Source organism: Rhipicephalus sanguineus, chromosome 1 (assembly GCF_013339695.2).
Source record: "Rhipicephalus sanguineus isolate Rsan-2018 chromosome 1, BIME_Rsan_1.4, whole genome shotgun sequence".
Classification (NCBI taxonomy): domain Eukaryota; kingdom Metazoa; phylum Arthropoda; class Arachnida; order Ixodida; family Ixodidae; genus Rhipicephalus; species Rhipicephalus sanguineus.
In genome coordinates, this window is record NC_051176.1 from 340,151,860 (window position 1) to 340,169,284 (window position 17,425).

Consider the following 17,425-nt stretch of genomic DNA (forward strand, 5'->3'; position numbering starts at 1 on the left):
CGTCTTTGACGCAACGGCTGGTGCGAACCGGTGTCAATGTAGTGGTGGACTTCCGACGTGCAGCCCAACTGCGGCTGAGAAACATCGAACGAAGTCGTGAAGTGTTGGAGAAGTCGAAGAAGCGCGGCGCGTTCTTCGGCTGTCAGGGTATCAGCGATTGAGCTCGTGAATATTTTACTCGACGAGCCCTCCTGTGTTGAAAGGGCAAGAAGGTCGCTCCAGTCAGTAGGACACGATTCGTCTCGCACGTTCAGAAAGAACGAAGAGTCAAGCTCTTCCACGCGACCGAGACATTCGCCGACAAGCAACGTAACCGGTGCGGAGAGGAGATTGTAGACAAAAATATTGCTGTGGCCAGCAGCGACGTCAAGAGCAGCAAAAGACAGTGGGATGGCTCTGCGACTCATGAAGGTGTCGGAAGGTGTGAACAAGACCGTAGCATCTGTTGCAAAATAGTGCGGAAAGGAGCAACTTGGAGCGTGCCGGACTCTATCGAAGACGAGAAAACCGAGGGGGATCGAGGGCGCGTGCACGTGGCCGGTGCAGCAGTTCGCCTTTAGTATTGCCATTAAAGGGACGTCTCTCTTTCACGTCTGGGGAACCAGTCATTTGGTATCATTTGGCGCCGCGAAACCCGGGACTGCCCCTCGAGAGACGCCTTCACGTCACGGCCATGGCGAACTCGGACCAGCTGCGCAAGAAGCGTGGTGCCATAAGGGCTGGCGTCACGAGAGCGCTCACGCTTTTAACGGACCTGCTGCAGCAACAGGATCCTGACGCCTCTCAGATTAGCGGCCACATGGATTACCTCAAGGACAGGGAGGAAGCACTGTCGCAGCTCGACGACGTCATCCTTGCGACCACAGACGAACAGAACCTCGACCAGGAAGTAGGAACGGCGCAGGAATACAACGAAAACATTCTGTACGCAGTATCACGCGCCAAGTTCTGGCTTCAAGAACGTGAGAGGAATGCCGGTACTCAGGCTCGAGCAACTGAACCCGGGCCTAGCTACCTCGGATCTCCGAACTCCGGCGACGCAACAGGCCAGGTGAGAGAGTACCGTCAGCGTTCAGTTCAACTACCGAAGCTACAGATACCGACTTTCGATGGTAGTCTGCGTGGATGGCAGTCTTTTTGGGACCATTTCGACGCCACCATCCACACGAACGCTGAGCTACCGCGGATTGAAAAGTTCAAGTACCTCCTCACCTACTTAACCGGCAGCGCGAAGCGGGCTATCGAAGGCATCCGCTTAGCCGAACAAAACTATGACCTTGCGATCAAGACGCTCACGGACCGCTTCGGACGCCGGGATCTGCTCTTGAACGAACATATCGATCATCTTCTCGCGCTAAGCCCAGTGAAATGCTCATCAGAGGTCCAGAAGCTTCGTCTGCTGCACGACAATGTCCAATTTCACGTCAGCACCTTAGAATGGCTTGGAGTTTCGCCAGACCAGTACACCGTGGTGTTAAACCGTGTCCTGATGCGATGTCTGCCAGAGGATCTCGCCATCATGTACAGGCAGAAGACCAAGGAAACAAACTGCGCACCCAGTATCGCCGAAACTCCTGAAGACAGAACGCGGCTAGCCAAGGATATGCTAACCTTCCTCCGCATCCAAGTGGAAATCCGGGAGGAAGGCCGGCAGCTGTCGCGTCGTGCACTGCAAGACGAACCCAGGACCCACATGCCTGAAGAAATTTATGGCGCGGAACCTATACCATCAGCGTCAGCTCTAACCGGGTCCACCTTGCCTGTCAGACCAGCGTGTCCGCTATGCCAAAGCAAGGATCATACGATCGCTTTGTGCAACGCTAACTTATCGGCTGAGGAGAAGCGTGCAAGGCTGCAGTACGCTAATTGCTGCTTCCGCTGCGGAACACGCAATCACATCGATAGATTGTGCAGAAAATCCATCAACCTCAGGTGTGGTACCTGCCATCGACGCCACCTGACGATTCTCTGTGAATTATCGAGGCCAGCAGAAGACCTTCAAACAAGCAGTGGATTCCCGGCATTTCATGAACCACCGCCCCAACCAATGCGAAACGTCACAACCGTCCAGAGTAGTCCCGTCGAATCTACGCCTGTATTGTTGCAGACAGGCCGAGTTTGGGCAGAGTCTGGAGACCGACGACTACTCGTGCGGATACTGCTGGACAGCGGCAGTGAGCGCACATACATTCGTGCAGACGTGGCAAAGATACTTACGTGCTCGGTCGTAGGAAAAGAAGAGCTCTCCATCGTCACATTTGGTGGCTCCAAGTTACGAAGACGAATTTCTGCAGAGCGTGTCAATGTGCGACTCCGCAGCCAGTTCGGCGCCTCGCCAGTAACTCTGGAAGCCTTAACGATTCCTGAAATCTGTTCTGTAACAAGCCCACCGCTCAACCCCAACATTTTGCACCTGCTCGGTGAACGGGAGTACAACGTGGCCGACAGCCTTCAACCAACCACATGGCAACCAGAAGAAATAAGTGTCCTCATCGGGTCCGACGCCTATTGGCAAGTTACCACAGGGAAAATTGATCGCATCAACGAGAGGCTAACAGCGATCGGCACCACCTTTGGATGGATGGTGCAAGGCCCTATTCAGTCCGACATCCACTTCGCATCAAGTGCACTGCTCGTCTCGAGCAGTAATTCTTCTGCAGTGGACCTCGATGTACCTTCGATGTGGTGTCTTGATAACATCGGGATAGATGGAGCGCATTCACGAACCTTAGAGGGCAGCCACCACATGTTTGGATCGGAGCTAGGCATTTCCAAGCGCAACAAGAATCATCCAGTTGACAACGCCGTCACCAGCGGCAAGAAGGTGGAAGAGGGGGAGACGGCAGGCGAGCATGTCGACGCTCATCTTGGCCGCGCGCGTCGTCGTCACTGGTGGCAGAATGGGGGTGACGCCGCACTTGCGCAACTTGTCTCAGATCGGCTACTTTATGTGCGAGCACCACGACGAGGATCGCATCTTGGAAATTTTACACGCCGAGTACATCGTCATCAAGCACGTAAAGAACGCCCTGCACGCCATAAGAGTCGGTCCCAAGGACGGAAAGGGGTGCGACAGCCGCAAATCAATGACCGCAGTGAAGAAGCACTGCCGAAAGCAAAGCAAGCGGCGCGCAGGAATTCGTGCGCTGTCTACCGATTGCGAAAGTCCGCCCAAGAGCGTTTCGACCGCACAACACAGATGGAACGCAAGCATGGAGTTCATGAATGCAAGGGGCGTAAGAGTTCCTTCGATGGCAACGTCAACGCAATGGAGGACAACTTGGCGCAAGACAATGACCTGGACCACGTGCCTCTCTTTGAGCTTCTGCCAATCAGCGGAGAGGACACGTCCGTGGTTTCGCTGGATGAATCAAATGAGGCTTCTAAGCTTCTCGTTTCAACACTAGGACTGGAAGGGACGTGCATGGAACCTTCGCAACAATCATTCCCGAAAACTACGGAAAGTATCAGCCAACGAAAGCGAATGCCCTTAGAGGAACTGGAATCTGTGGAAAAAATGTTCGACTCAGCGAACCAACCGTTCCATATATTACCCAAGCTAACAGAACCAGGGAACTGCCAAGTACTTCCCAACAAGAACTGCGAGATTGGCATGGACACGAACGCCGTCCACGTTTACGAGAGAAATGAGAATGCGGTTGCTGAGAAGGCCATGAACTCCACATACGTCAGCCTGCCGCAGTTAATCAACGACGTCAACAACATAGGCCTCATGATCACGGACAGACCGCTTAAATCGTCCCGCTACCACTGGCTCAGTTGGAAGAGCATTAGACCACGAAGAGGTCTAGAGAGCAAGCTCGACGAGCTCCAGCAATTGAACCCGTCCTAATTCCTACTGGGAAGTCGACACATCTCGGTGCCACAACGTGCTTCCGCCTCGGGGCTCGCGAATGCACTTCCATTGCAACGCAAGGCTCGTCATCGCCAGCGCCTATCAACTGAACTGCGGAAAAGACGCCGGCGAGTCTACCTATTTCTGTTGCGGCCACGTTATCACAGCTCAAGCTGCACCATGGACGCGTGCGATTCATACTCGCCCCCTTGGGAGGATGTTGCAAAATAGTGCGGAAAGGAGCAACTTGGAGCGTGCCGGACTCTATCGAAGACGAGAAAACCGAGGGGGATCGAGGGCGCGTGCACGTGGCCGGTGCAGCAGTTCGCCTTTAGTATTGCCATTAAAGGGACGTCTCTCTTTCACGTCTGGGGAACCAGTCATTTGGTATCAGCATCGTTGAGGCCACCGCAAAAGACAGGGACAACGGCAAGAGAGGCAGGCGGAATGTCGGTGTCCTCGCGCACGGCGAGTTTAGGCAGCTGAACAAGAGCGTCGTGGAATGGCTCTGCACACAGCGGCGAAAATTCAACTTCAGCGCGTGCGCAGTCGATGAAGGCATTGTGACGTGATAGAAAATCCCACCCGAGGATGACGTCGTGCGAGCAGGCAGAAAGAACAATAAACTCCACGACGTACATAGTGCCTTGTATGAATACGTTGGCAGTACAGGCTGTGAGAGGTGTTGTCTGCTGTGCGCTGGCCGTGCGTAGCGACAGTCCAGAGAGCGGCGTGGTCACTTTGCGTAGTGAACGGCAGAGCTTGGCGGCTGTAACAGAAACGGCTGCGCCGGTGTCTACAAGGGCAAATGAAGGAAGACCATCGACAGATACGGCGACTACGTTAGCAGGGGAAGTGCTAGGACTTTGGCAGTTCGAAGATGGTGCAGTTCTTGCCTCTTGAACTGCGGCGTTTAATTTTCCTGGTTCGAGGGTCCGGGTCGGCGACGCATCTTCTTCTTCACACATGCAATATTCATATTGTCACGTGGTCGTGACAATATGGTAGTGGCAATATGGCAATAGGCATGTGGCAATGTGGTAGTGGCTAGGCCATATTAATGAGCCCTAGGAAGAATAAAACTCCTTCTAATGCGATAGCAACAAAAAAAAAACGCTCTCGGCTAATTTTTTGTCGTCGCAGTCGCCGGCATGCCCCGGGTATGTATGTATATATGTATGTATGTATATGTATGTACATATAAATAAACCCACAAATAAAAATAAATCAGAAGACAATAACTTTTTGGAGTTCGCCACCGGCATTGGAACCTGTGACCCAACGCTCCTCAGTGCACTGCCCTAAACAACACGGTCACGCGCGAGCGGATGTGCGCAATAATAACGGTGAGCTATTTATATACTCCATTTAAAGGGGTGGTGCCACTAAATTTGTGGCTTGCGCATTCTTTGCTGTAAGCGTTTTCTATAGCTCCAGGAAGCATGATGCACGCACCAAGATTCGTGCATTCTCGCTAAGTAATGTAATATCGCCTTTTGATGTGGACAACTTTCGGTTTCGGTTTCTGGGCACCGATGTTGGGCAGTGACGTAGAAGTGTAGGAGGCGTGGTCACGTGACCACACAAGGCCGTGACGCACTTAGCCAGGAAGCGATCGAAACTCGGCGAGTGATGTAGCAACCGATGCTTGGCCGGTGCTATAGTGAATTAGAATATATTCTAGTTCACTACAGCCGGTACGTAAGCTGCGGCAGTGGCGGAGATCCGGAGGTCACTCACGTTACTGCAGCAGACTTGGCGTGACGTCACTACAACTTTCGTTGCCCTTCCTACAGATCTACGTCAGTGTTGGCGCGCTATCGATGGGTTTCGATCGGGAGAGTGGGCATTTAGGTACACTTTGGAAGTGAATTAAAATATGTTCTTAACGTTTGCCGTGTCCGACCCTTCGTGTGGAATGTCATTGCATACAGAGGATACCCACAACAGGCTTGTTATAGCCTCGAAATTTGATGGCACCACCCCTTTAACGCTGGCGGTATGCAAATTCGAAGGTGCTTCCGCGTGTGCAGTATCACCCGTGAGATTTCCCGCAGGGTGCGCTTTAAAGAAATGATAGATTTTGCTTCTATTTGAAAACTGCTCTTGAGACGGGCACTAAAAAGTGGCCAATATTTTTGCCCACACGCGATGTGAAACGCCGGTTAAACATGCGTTTGAACGTCACCACGCTGCAGGAGACGCGGAGGGGCCACTCCACGCACCGCAGTTTTAAGAAATGAAAAATATCAAAGAACACAAATAAGTAACTGGGACAGTTGTTAGTTCACGCTCGTCCTGTGTACACCCCTGCGTTCGTTTCGAGCATGCTTCGTTGTGTATGAGCAGCGCAACACGCTGCAAGTGTCCAGCTGCTACCGTTGTTAGTTCGGGTCATCCTGCGCTTGCTTTTATCGTGAGTCGTTGCGGTTGATGGCCGTGCTGCAAGTATCAAGCTGCTAAGTGTTCTTCCTTGGGACTTTGTAATTTGTTATCGCATTCATTGATTCGGCTTTGCGGCGAAACTGACTTTTGTAGCGTTAACTACACTGTGTAGCCGGAGCCAATTTCGCCTGGATCCTCATGAGCAGTGCTGCGCACGCGCGAGGATCAGTGATGTCACAAAGCTGGGTCACCGGAGCTGGCTTCTCCGACAGCGCCACGCGCGGCTCGCCGCTGCTTGTCTGCGGGTTCAGGAGGAGTGGTGTCATAGCCGCGGCAGACAACTGGCGGCGCTGGCGCAAGCCACGATCAGACTCCGCCACCGCCGCGCGCGACTCGCCGCCGCCCGCATGCGCTTTCCAGAGTGACGTCGTAGCCTTGGGCAGACGTATAGGCGCCAGTGCGCGCGCAGCTATTCGCCTTCGTTGTGCAGTCACCGCCAGACATTGTGCTGGAGCCGCTTGATAACGCCTCTGACTGGCGTTTGCAGGTGGGTAACGCCATGGAGAAGGAGAGCGCAAATGCTGCTCAACAGCGCAAGAAGAGCCGAGTACGGATTAGGCACTACATGTAGGGCACTGCTACGTCGCAAGAAACTAGCGATCAATGTTTGTTAGCTTATGCAGACTCATTGTGTTCACTACACGACAAACCATGGAACAGTCTGCTAGACGGCGCACGTGCTTCGTCGTAGCCATGGTTGCAATGCCATCAAAAATAGCGGTGGCAAAGCACTTTTTGTAGGCCACCATGAGGCGAGGTTTCCGGTATGGCTCTGTAAGAGGCGCGTGGTGATTGGAAACGGCCTTTGACGTCAGCGGGAGAGTGAAATGCGAAAGGCAACTTTCTTGTCGTCGTTTGCTCGAGTTTTGATTTCTGAGACTAACAAAATCACTTTTCGTGCACCAGTTTCACAATTCTCTTTGCGTTCGTCTCGGCAGTCATTGCTACACGCAATCCAGCGATAAATAAGACAGTCGCAAATGCTTCGCAGAGCCTCTTTAAAACATTGAAGTCATATAAATTTACAACCACCTGTTTGCAAGTGCCAGAGCTTTTATACAATTTTACGAGCAACCGCTTCAGAAGCTGCTGTGAGGCTCGCACATGGTTCACATTGCGCCGTGGCAAACAACACTGCTGCCATCAATGTAGGGTGAAATCTAATTTTTTTTTGCTTTTTCCGACATGTAAACAGCATTGCGTGTAACATGTACAATAAATGCCAAATGACGAGAAAATAATGGCATCGTTCTACTTTATGGTAGACCAATTTTCTACGATGCTGGTTAGCCAATGTTGCTGAGCTCAGGAAGTGCACCTTCTCCGGCTCTTCCGTTACTATCCCACTCTCGTTACTCGGCACGAAACCTTTGCTCATTAAACCACTGCTCTGCAATCTGACGCCTTGTGTGACTAAGTAAGGTCACTAGCTGACCATCATTAGCAGTGCGATTCTTTTCCCAGGGCAGCCTCTCTTCGATTGCGACATGTCTCGGCTCCAGGCCAAGCCCTATTCTTTAAACAGCAATTGATGCTTAAACTTATTTCAAGAAAATATGTAATGACGAATGAACCTTTGTCAATGTCCTTTCTAGCTCTGACGTAAAAAAGAGAAACGTTCACATAAGCTGCTATATTAACCGACCACTGGGAAGCACCGATAGTGGGTAAACAGCGAACATAAAAACGCTTTACTTTCCCTTTAAATGCAAAATAAAAGACAAAGTACTGCGCTGTATCTTAGGCGCTATGCAATCATTGAAAAGGAGATAGCATTTGATGCACCATTTTGTGCAACAGGATGAGGCGTGGTAGTGGTGGCCTCAATGTAGTTAGTCTTAGCCGCTTGTCTCCTGTTTGGGTCGGCCGAAGCAGCGGTGTCAGGTTACAATGGAGGGGGTTGAAGCCTGCTGAGGGATTACGGGGGACTGCTCGTCCACCTTGTGAATTGAAGTGATGTCCTCGGGATCGTTGCCTCTGGCATCTTCGTAACTCATAATTCTTAAAAATCTGCGTGATGCTGTCTTCCACAGGTACAGTATCATACAATGAAACGAAGCATCTGAGTGTGACGCGATAATCAGATTTGTGCCCAGTAGATGATACGGTCACAACATTCGCGTAGTGCGCTGAACATCGCAATGCCGCAGAAAGTTACAAAAAATTACTTTGGCGCACGCAGACAGCTATGCAAGTTCACCAATATGACATTGACGAATTCACTCACAGGCGTGGTCAACACTACTTAGCGTGGAGCTCGGTAGCAGCATCTCTAGTAAGTGCAGCCGATATTCGTCATGCCGCAGTTGTGCCGTTGCGAACAAGACCTTCCGCAGCTTCTCGAGCGAGCGTGTAACCCGAATCGTCGCCCCATTTTCCCGAGCTGGAGTGCCTGCAGGAGTGCATCCTGCTGGCCGTAGTCCTGCTCCGTCACCGGCCTTAACCTTTCATGCACAGAACTTTAATTTTGGAGGAATACTATATTTTATTGAAAATATACATTGGTCTTTCGTCCAGAAAGGTTTTTATAACAAAAGAAAAAAAGTTGACACATAAGTTCAAGAGAAATGAGGTGGTCACCTGAGGTGACCACCGTGCCGCAAGGGTCTAGAGTCACTTTCGGTGGAACGCGGCAAAACAGTCCTTGTTTTCCCGCAGGCACAATGGGATGTTGCATGTTTCACACATCCATGTCGTTCTCGAAGGCTGAGATTTCGTGCTGCACATCCCGCACCTCCGCTTCGTGCATCTCTTTGGCTGGTGTTTGCTGTGAGTTAGACGTACGGCAGTATCTACATGGGGGCTTAGATTGTTTTATCTGTACTGTGTTAGTGCACTGTGTTAGGCCTCTCTTACAAACCTGGGCTTCTGCTGTAAGCGATGTCATCACACTTCTCCGGAACTCTTTCATGGTGAAGAGGGGAACTCCTTCGAGTTCGCGGTGCACGAGAAAAGCATTCACGACACAGCAATCCAGTAGGTGGAAAAAGATCCTGTGGCCACCATTTCCGTGATTTTCTGTCTACTTCATATTGCCCTTTGCGCTGATCATATTTGTCCACAAAATTCATGTTATGGTTGTAGTCTTGCAACGCCGCCGGGCAGGACACCTTGCTCACTGTCCATCCTTTTCTTTCCTGTTCACTTCAACTTCAATGGAAGGGTCATGAAAATTCGTTAGCAGGTAAACAGTCCTCTTATCCTTCCATTTTAGACAGGAGATGCTGTCGTCGCTGACACTCCAGTCTGTGTCGCCTCTTTTCATTGATTTATCATCTTGCAAGCATGGCAAGTTCTTTCTGTTGGAATTGACTGTCCCCACATGCGTAAATGCCGTCATGCAGAAGATCTTTCAAGAGGTTGTAACTCGTGAAGTAATTGTCAAAAAACACACGATGATGCTTACCCGCTAGGCCATGACATAACTTCCTCACAACGTGTGCACCTAGCTCCTTCTGAACACCGCTCTCAGATTTGCCGGTGTAAATATCAAATTTCAGGTTATAACCATTGCTGGCGCAAAGCATCCACACCTTGTAGCCCCGCTTCACAGGCTTCTTTGGCATGTACTGCTTGAGCGAGCTCCTCCCTTTGAACTTTATCATTGATTCATCGATGGCGAGCAGTTCGGTGGGCAAGTAATTTTCCCAAAAGGTTTTTGTTAGTTCAGTGAGGAGTGGACGGACTTTGTACAACTTGTCAAAGTTGGGGTGATCCCTCGCTGGCTGCAATATGTTGTCATTCAGATGCAGGTGTGATAAAAGCCAGCCGAATCTATTGACTGTCATTAATTTCGAAATGAAAGGATCATGCAAGTCAGGCGCGCTGGACCAGTAATCCCTGTAACTTGGACTCCTCTTTATTCCCATCAGTAGATTGAGCCCTAAAAATGACCGCATTTCTTCCAATGTGGTGGGTGTGTATGGTTGCCCTCCTGTTGAGCGTAAAGATTGTCTGAAACACCAGCAGCTCCACCAAAGACGGCGTCCAGAATCGGCTGAAGATGTCATAAGGACTTCTTTTATCTGTGCTTTGTATAGAAAGTGGCACTCCACTGCGTGACAGAAAGTCCAACGGTGGCGCCATTTTATAGGAAGGACTCCACACAGGTATCTTCGCAGCCATGACAGGAGCGTCATCTTCGTCGCTGTCTATATCGGAGGACACGCACACCGCAGAGATGGCTTTTCTTTCCTGACGTCTCTTTTTACACGTTTTGACAGTTTTATCATTCACTTCATAGTCAGAGTCACTGTCACTGTAGTCGTCACATCCTGCGGAACTGTCAGAGTCTGATGGTATTTCGACAAACTCTTCCGCTGAAACACCAAGAACAAATAATATATTTGCAGCCATCAAGACCCTTCATGCATGGTGGTTACCCTAGGGGACCACCAACTTCAGCGACAAAGCGTTCTCTAAAAAATGAGCGCAGCGCTTCATTTCTAGCTTCCATAGTATTGACTACGTCTGTGACATACTGTCCTGCAATATGAATTGACAAAGAAAAGGACTTACCTGTTTTTCCATAAAAAACTCTCGGGTCCATCGTGTACCGCGCGCTCGAGTCGATCCCAGCGGGAAGAAAACAATAATGACACGTGACTACGAACTCCAAGGGAAGTAGCGACATCTCTGTTTAAATGCGAAAGGTTCAACCGGCGGGCAGTTTGAACGTTGATATGCGGGGCCGCGCGCTTTAAGAGAAAAAAAATCGAGAAAAGGTGGTTACCTGGGGTGACCACCATGCCGGAAAGAGTTAAATGAAACAAATGACTAACATGATTGGTTTCGTACTTGAATTTTGCACCCCTGTTCATGACTCGGTAAACGGAACTCCTGTTAAATGGAACATATTTTCCTGGTCCCTTCAGGTTCCATTTAAAGAGTCTACTGTACTGCCGATAATTCAGCCATGTGTAGTCTTTCCTGCGTCCTGCCTAATTCGACCTAGGGGATAATTTGACCATTTTTACCTGTCCCTTCAGGATTGAATTTATGGTAGTCTACTGTAGTGCAGAAATGCACTACAGGGCACATATAGGCCAAAATTTATCAAAGCACGTTCTAAATGTTTCTGTGGTCACGCTGTTGCAGAATTATGCATCAAATTACTGTAAAGATTGATATTTCAAGTGGCAAACTATTTCATGATAATTTTTTTAGAGTGGCCTGAATGCCTCAATATTTAATCTTTTGAGATGCATTGCAGGTTCGGATAGCTGCCTACCAGGCTCTGGGCCATTCATCTCAACATTTGCCAACCCAGTGCGCACAGGGCTCTACTGCAGTGAGGATGGGGTAGTGAGTGTGCGAACTCCAGAAGACCGGTTAGATGCTTTTATTGAGGGAGAGGCACCCTGCCCTGCAGACACCCCTGCAGACAACCCTGCATTGCTGACAGCTTTGGAGAAGCCGGTTTCTTTGGAAGATACTCACACCAGTGATTGCTTCTTACTGGCACTGTTGCTCATCCTGATAGAGATCTGGTGCACTTTGGGAAGGTGAGTACCTGACAAATATATTGATGTACGCGTGTTAAAGGGACACTAAAGAGAAAACAATGAATCGACCTAGATTGATAAATTGTGCTCTGAGAAAGTTAATTTCACCATCATAGGTTTATTAATAGAGGAGAAAATAAAGTTTAAAGTTTCATTTTTAAATTTCACGCCAAAATCTCCCCGTGTGACGTCACGGATTTCAAAGTGTATTTATCATATTTTGGCGTCACTGGCTCAACAAAATTACCCCAGACTTGGTATATGTTAAGTCTAGCCCCCCCCCCTCCCAAAAAAATTTTGTTGAAGTACATGTTTTTACCAAAAATAAATAATAAAAATAGATGTTTTTCTCAAATAGTTCAGGTTTTCAGCAAGTCCCCCCCGAAAAAAATTCCTGGCTACAGGCCTGCTCTGAGGTCACCTGTAGTGATCATGAACATAGCTCCCGGATAAACTCCACAAGCCAGCTGCAGTGAACTGCAGTGAACTGTCGTCGGCCTACACCCAATTTCAAAGGAAAAAAAAAAAGCAGCGAAGAGCCCAAATATTCACAAAAGAATGTGAACGCAAAATGGGGTTGCCCCATGACACAGGGCTAGTAGTAAACAGTGACACCGGTACTTTCAAAGGGCACACTTCCAGTTTTAAGTCCAATGACCGGTCCATATGTTGGGTGTTCACTTCACATTGCATTTCTTGAAGAAAAAAATCATCTGTACTACAATTTTTACAGTAGCAACATGGCAGCACTGAGACTACCCGCTTCGATTCATTGTTGAGATAAGCTGTTTGTTTCGATGCTGCCAGGCCTAATGAAAGATGCCACCATTGCATGAGTGCTTTGGCCTTTATATACCGCATGGCACCACTAATGGTGGCACTTTTGAACTGACAGCAATCTTGTTTACACCTAATGGTCTTGTCATGTTGCCTTGTACAGCTGTCTCATCTGCAGTAAACAGTGCTGCTCATTTTAACTTTGGGTCATCTTGTTTTGGTGCGAAAACTGTGCATTGTTTTTTATATTGATGCATGGTTGACGTGGTGAAATTTTGTGCTTTGATGCTCACTATCTATCCTACACTTAAGTTTTTTTAATAGGACTGCGCTAATATTTGGCTGAGGAACAATCCTCAACGTGCCAAGACTGCTTGGTATCATTAGAGCACCAGTTCCAGGAGAAATGTGGTCTATCATGTCTGCATGAATTTTTCGTACTTAGCAAGACACTAAAGGCAAATAACAATTTGTCGGAGCGAAAGGTGAATGTTTCTGAATGTCCAAAATGTCAATATTATCAACAGCAGTGCTCTACTAATAGAGAAATTAAGGTAAATGTAGGACACTACATGCGCCACCAGTGGGACATTTTGGAATGAGCCCGATGACGTCTAGAGTCCCAAGTGCAATTAAGGGGGAGGTGGCATTGAAAAAAACTTTTTTGTTTGTTGACCTAGAGCAATGAAATTTGGCATGCATACTAATAAGTGTCTTGTATAGGGAAATATGCAGTTTCATCATGATACCTTGAGTAGTTCTCAAGTTACATCATGCTACATGGTCCAATTATATGGTCTGCTTGTGGAAAGCCTAGCGCTGTAACAAAACATGCCAGGAAGCTGCAAATGGTGTTGATCTTTACTCAAAAGAAGACTACAGGGTATGACATTCTCAGAATTGTTTAGTAAATTCTCTTTTTTTTTTTTTAGAGATCGTCATGGCTGCTGACACACATTGTCAGAAACAGTGTCATGGACAAATCATCATCTAGAAAAATAACTGGGCCATAAACAAGAATTGAAGAATGTCATACCCACAAGCAGTGTTCAGGGATTCAGGAAAAAGAAACAGAATCAAAATCGGTCCAGTCATTCCCGTGCTACTCTTTCCACGAGCAATGCACAATGTCCAAAACACACTTGTGAGAAAAAGCCTATCAAAGTTTTCGAAGTTGTTTACATTTGTTAGAAGGCACCAGCACTGTAGTCCTTGGTGTTCTTGTGTAGAGGCAACCTTTTGCGTCTCTGCCCTTTCACTTCATGCATGTGCGATGACTTCCTTGCTCGCTGAGCGTCTTTTTAGCAGCCCTTGGAGGGTAAGGGCCCCAGGTTGCACACCCATTGCAGCACAAATCTTGGTGTAAGCTTGAAAGTTGCCTGCATTGTACCTCGCAACTGCCTCATGGACTGCTACTTCCACAGTGAAGTGGGAGGCATGCTGCTGCTTATAAATTAGTGACCAAATCACCGAGTGAAGGCTTTCAGCGGCATTTTGTGTCTTGTTGCCACTGCAACAAGCCTGCAGTTGAGGGTCAGACAGGCGTTGGTACACTGGCCGCAACGCTTCAACAACTTTGTTGGGCAGGTTATACGTGTGTGGAAGTTGTGGCTTCCCCTCTGCCTCTGCTGCACGGTGCCTGCACCAGCTGCGGGCACCGGAAGGACAGAGCTCTTGATGAGGTTCTGCATCTGTCGATGAAACATTATGAAAGGTGGCCATCACTGCTTTCTTCATATATCTTCGACGTCCGTGTTGCTTCGCAGTGCTAGGCCATAATAGCTGGTGAGCCTTTTGATCAAGTCCTGCGTCAGGCCAATGTTGTCACGGATAGCCATGCCATAACAACTAGTCAGTCTTTTAATCAGGTCTTCAGTCAGGCTGCCCCATCCTCCTAGTCTATCCTTCTTGCTTCTTGACACATGTGTTGGAGAGCTGTACCCATCCTCTCTTTGACATGATTTATACAGTCTTCTTTAGCCAGTGGAATAAATCTGTATGTTCTTTCTTCAGAGTGAGGGAAGTATCACTGTCTTCATCACAAACAATGCATGCGTACCGGAGGTCATTCTTTCCAGTGACCTTCTGAATAAAATTAAGGTGGGGGACGTGGCATTTTCCTTCGTAGGTTTTGATGAAAATTGGCACAGTTATTGCAAACATTTCTGGGATCAAATATCTGAGCAGTTTATTCAATAACGCGAGTTGGTCAGATATAAATTCAACTCCCTGCTTCACACACGCCACGCTCATTTGCAAACCCCGCCTGTGATGCGTTTCATCATCCACTCGGTCGCGGAAACGGTAATTTGCGAGGCATTCGTTATTTTCGAAGATTCATCAGAGCTAGCGGCGATACCAAGCACGAATCCAAACGTGCCTAAATTGCGTCACCAGCGCTTTCTTTCAAGCCGATGTACTCGGCCGCGGGGTCCGGGAAGTCGGCGCACGATATGCTGGCTGGCGGCATTCGGTGACAATGCACAATGCTCTTTGCCGCGGCGACGAAACATCGGCGTACATAACGTGCTTGGTCTCGCATTTTGCGGCGCCGACGCGCGAAATTGCTAGCCGCTGTTCCGAGCGGTCAATGCGCGACGAGCTTGTCCGGGAGGTCCGCTGCCGATTCGTAAAATGTCCATCCGCACTTTTTCGAGGAGCCAGCGGACGATGCGATTTGCTGCTTGTGACGAAGCACAGTGCGGCTTGTCCGCTAGCGCGATGTCCTTGGCCGCAAAGTTCGGATTCGTCTCGTAAACCAGCGCCGTGAGCGGAGTTAGGCCTAGCCACGACTCCGAGCAGTAAGCTCGGTCGCGGTGTGCGTGGCCGCGATGCCCGATGTTTCAAAGCAAGTCATGTTCGATCGCGAGTACAAAGAGTAGTAACGCGAAGAGTAGTAGCGCGAAGAGTAGAAGCGCTTTGGCAGAAAGTCGCCGAATAACTTTTCTGAGCGCCTCGTTTGTGTGCTGAATTTCTTGCGGAACGGCAGCCGAATTTCCTTTCGATTTCTCAGGTGCGATATCGAAAGCAGTGGCAACTGCAAACCACCACTCGAGTGTTGAAAGGTTAACGTTTGTGGCAAGGCTGTGCCGGCAAAACGAACGCAGAAAAAAAAAAGTGCTTTGGCAGAAAGTCGCCGAATAACTTTTCTGAGTGCCTCGTTTGCGTGCTGAATTTCTTGCGGAATGGCAGCCGAGTTTCCTTTTGATTTCTCAGGCGCTATATCGAAAGCAGTGGCAACCGCAAACCACCACTCGAGTGTTGAAAGGTTAACGTTTGTGGCAAGGCTGTGCCGGCAAAACGAACGCAGAAAAAAAAAGTGCTTTGGCAGAAAGTCGCCGAATAACTTTTCTGAGCGCCTCGTTTGTGTGCTGAATTTCTTGCGGAATGGCAGCCGAGTTTCCTTTCGATTTCTCAGGCGCTATATCGAAAGCAGTGGCAACCGCAAACCACCACTCGAGTGTTGCACATGCACGCCCCTCGTTTTTGTTGACGATGCGAGTCCTTGTTTTCAGAATTGGAAGTCGTTTCCATCCATCCATCCCTATCAGAATGTAACCACTGCAAAGCCTTTTGTTGACTGCACCAAACCGCATGTCCGCTGCCGATACCAATGGCAGTTACGCAGTTAGCGCACGTTAGGCCCAGCTTGCAGGTTGGCAATGTGGCATGCCGCCCTGGGAAGGACAATATGAGATCGGGCGCAAAAGTGATCAAACTTGGAGCTCAACCAAGGGCAGCACGCATAAAAACCAAGTTTGGGTTCGCGGCTCGGGAAAACAGCTGCGATAACTATCCTGCATAAGCCTACCAAGCTTGGAAGTCCACCTGCTGGTGGCAAAGGCAAAAGCCCGCATCGCAGAGCCTGTACATTAGTGGAAAACGGCCTTCACTGATGGTGGAATCGAGGTCGCACGCACGATATCTGCACTCTACGATGACGTTAATATTTTCCGGACAAAAAACCGAAAAGCTGTACCGTGCACTTGACGTGGGTGCCCGTTAGGTGCCGCGCGTGCGCCCTGAACACACTGCAAGTGGCAGCAGTGGCCGCAGCAAAGGCTTCTCCAGCGCCTAGACAACCCTTTCTCACACCGCACGCCCACGATGCACCCTTTTTTTTTCTTTTTTGGTTCACTCCCTGTCCCCTCCTCCTTCGTAACTCCTTCCATCACTCTCTCCTCGGCCGGCGTACCTCCATTGAGAAGCATGGTCGTTACTAGAGTGTACTAGAAGGATCTGAGTGGGACGAACGGAGCGCTTTTGCTGAGGCGGCACTCGTTGACGGAATAGGGGGCGCTGCGGGCGAACTGGATTGGTCGCGACCGAGCGTGCCGGGGCGCACCGGCCGCGCTTTCTCGCATTTCGCCGTTTTTCTATTTACAGGATCTATATACAGACATTAGGGTAGAAGAAAACAAGTGAGAATAAATTCAAAGTGACTTATAAGGCTTTCCAACGAAAGCGTGCCGTGTATTCTTTTTCGTGTTCCCTCTAGAACACGGACAGCGATGCGTCAATGATACCAACTGACTGATCCGGTCAGTCAATTTCTCTAAGAAATTGACCACTTAAAAGTGTCGTGGTGGCAACTGCATAAATTAGAAGTGAATGCGGTGTCAGTTCGCTAATTTTCTACCATGGAAATTTTCAGCGGCATTCGTTCGTCTAAACGCCCGAGAGTGATAGCTGCCGTTGACGTACTACTTTTGCAGCTTTTCGCACACCCCTCGAAACTGTCGGGATACTTTAGTATCTTTTTTAATTATTGCAATTACTTACACTATTTTGAGCATGCTGCGACCGCACGCAAGATTACTCAGATATGCCGAGAATGCTCTAC

The 17,425-nt window shown here is 49.1% G+C and overlaps 2 protein-coding genes across 2 annotated transcripts in view; both read left to right on the forward strand.

Moving 5' to 3' along the window:
• The first annotated feature begins 673 nt into the window (after nucleotides 1-673).
• On the forward strand, nucleotides 674-3,853 carry LOC119384402 (uncharacterized). The gene has a single exon (XM_037652470.1). The coding sequence runs from the start codon at nucleotides 674-676 to the stop codon at nucleotides 3,851-3,853; it is 3,180 nt and encodes a 1,059-aa protein (XP_037508398.1).
• A 1,154-nt stretch (nucleotides 3,854-5,007) lies between these two features.
• Nucleotides 5,008-17,425, forward strand: part of LOC119384418 (serine/threonine-protein phosphatase 4 regulatory subunit 1-like) — a 52,896-nt gene continuing 40,478 nt past the window's right edge. The window contains 3 exon segments of the mRNA XM_049413433.1: nucleotides 5,008-5,016; nucleotides 11,514-11,535; nucleotides 11,538-11,805. Coding sequence (XP_049269390.1) covers nucleotides 5,008-5,016; nucleotides 11,514-11,535; nucleotides 11,538-11,805 — 299 coding nt within the window.

Coding starts and splice junctions, on each gene's coding strand:
- LOC119384402 (XM_037652470.1), top strand. CDS start 674: ATGGCGAACTCGGACCAGCTGCGCAAGAAGCGTGGTGCCATAAGGGCT.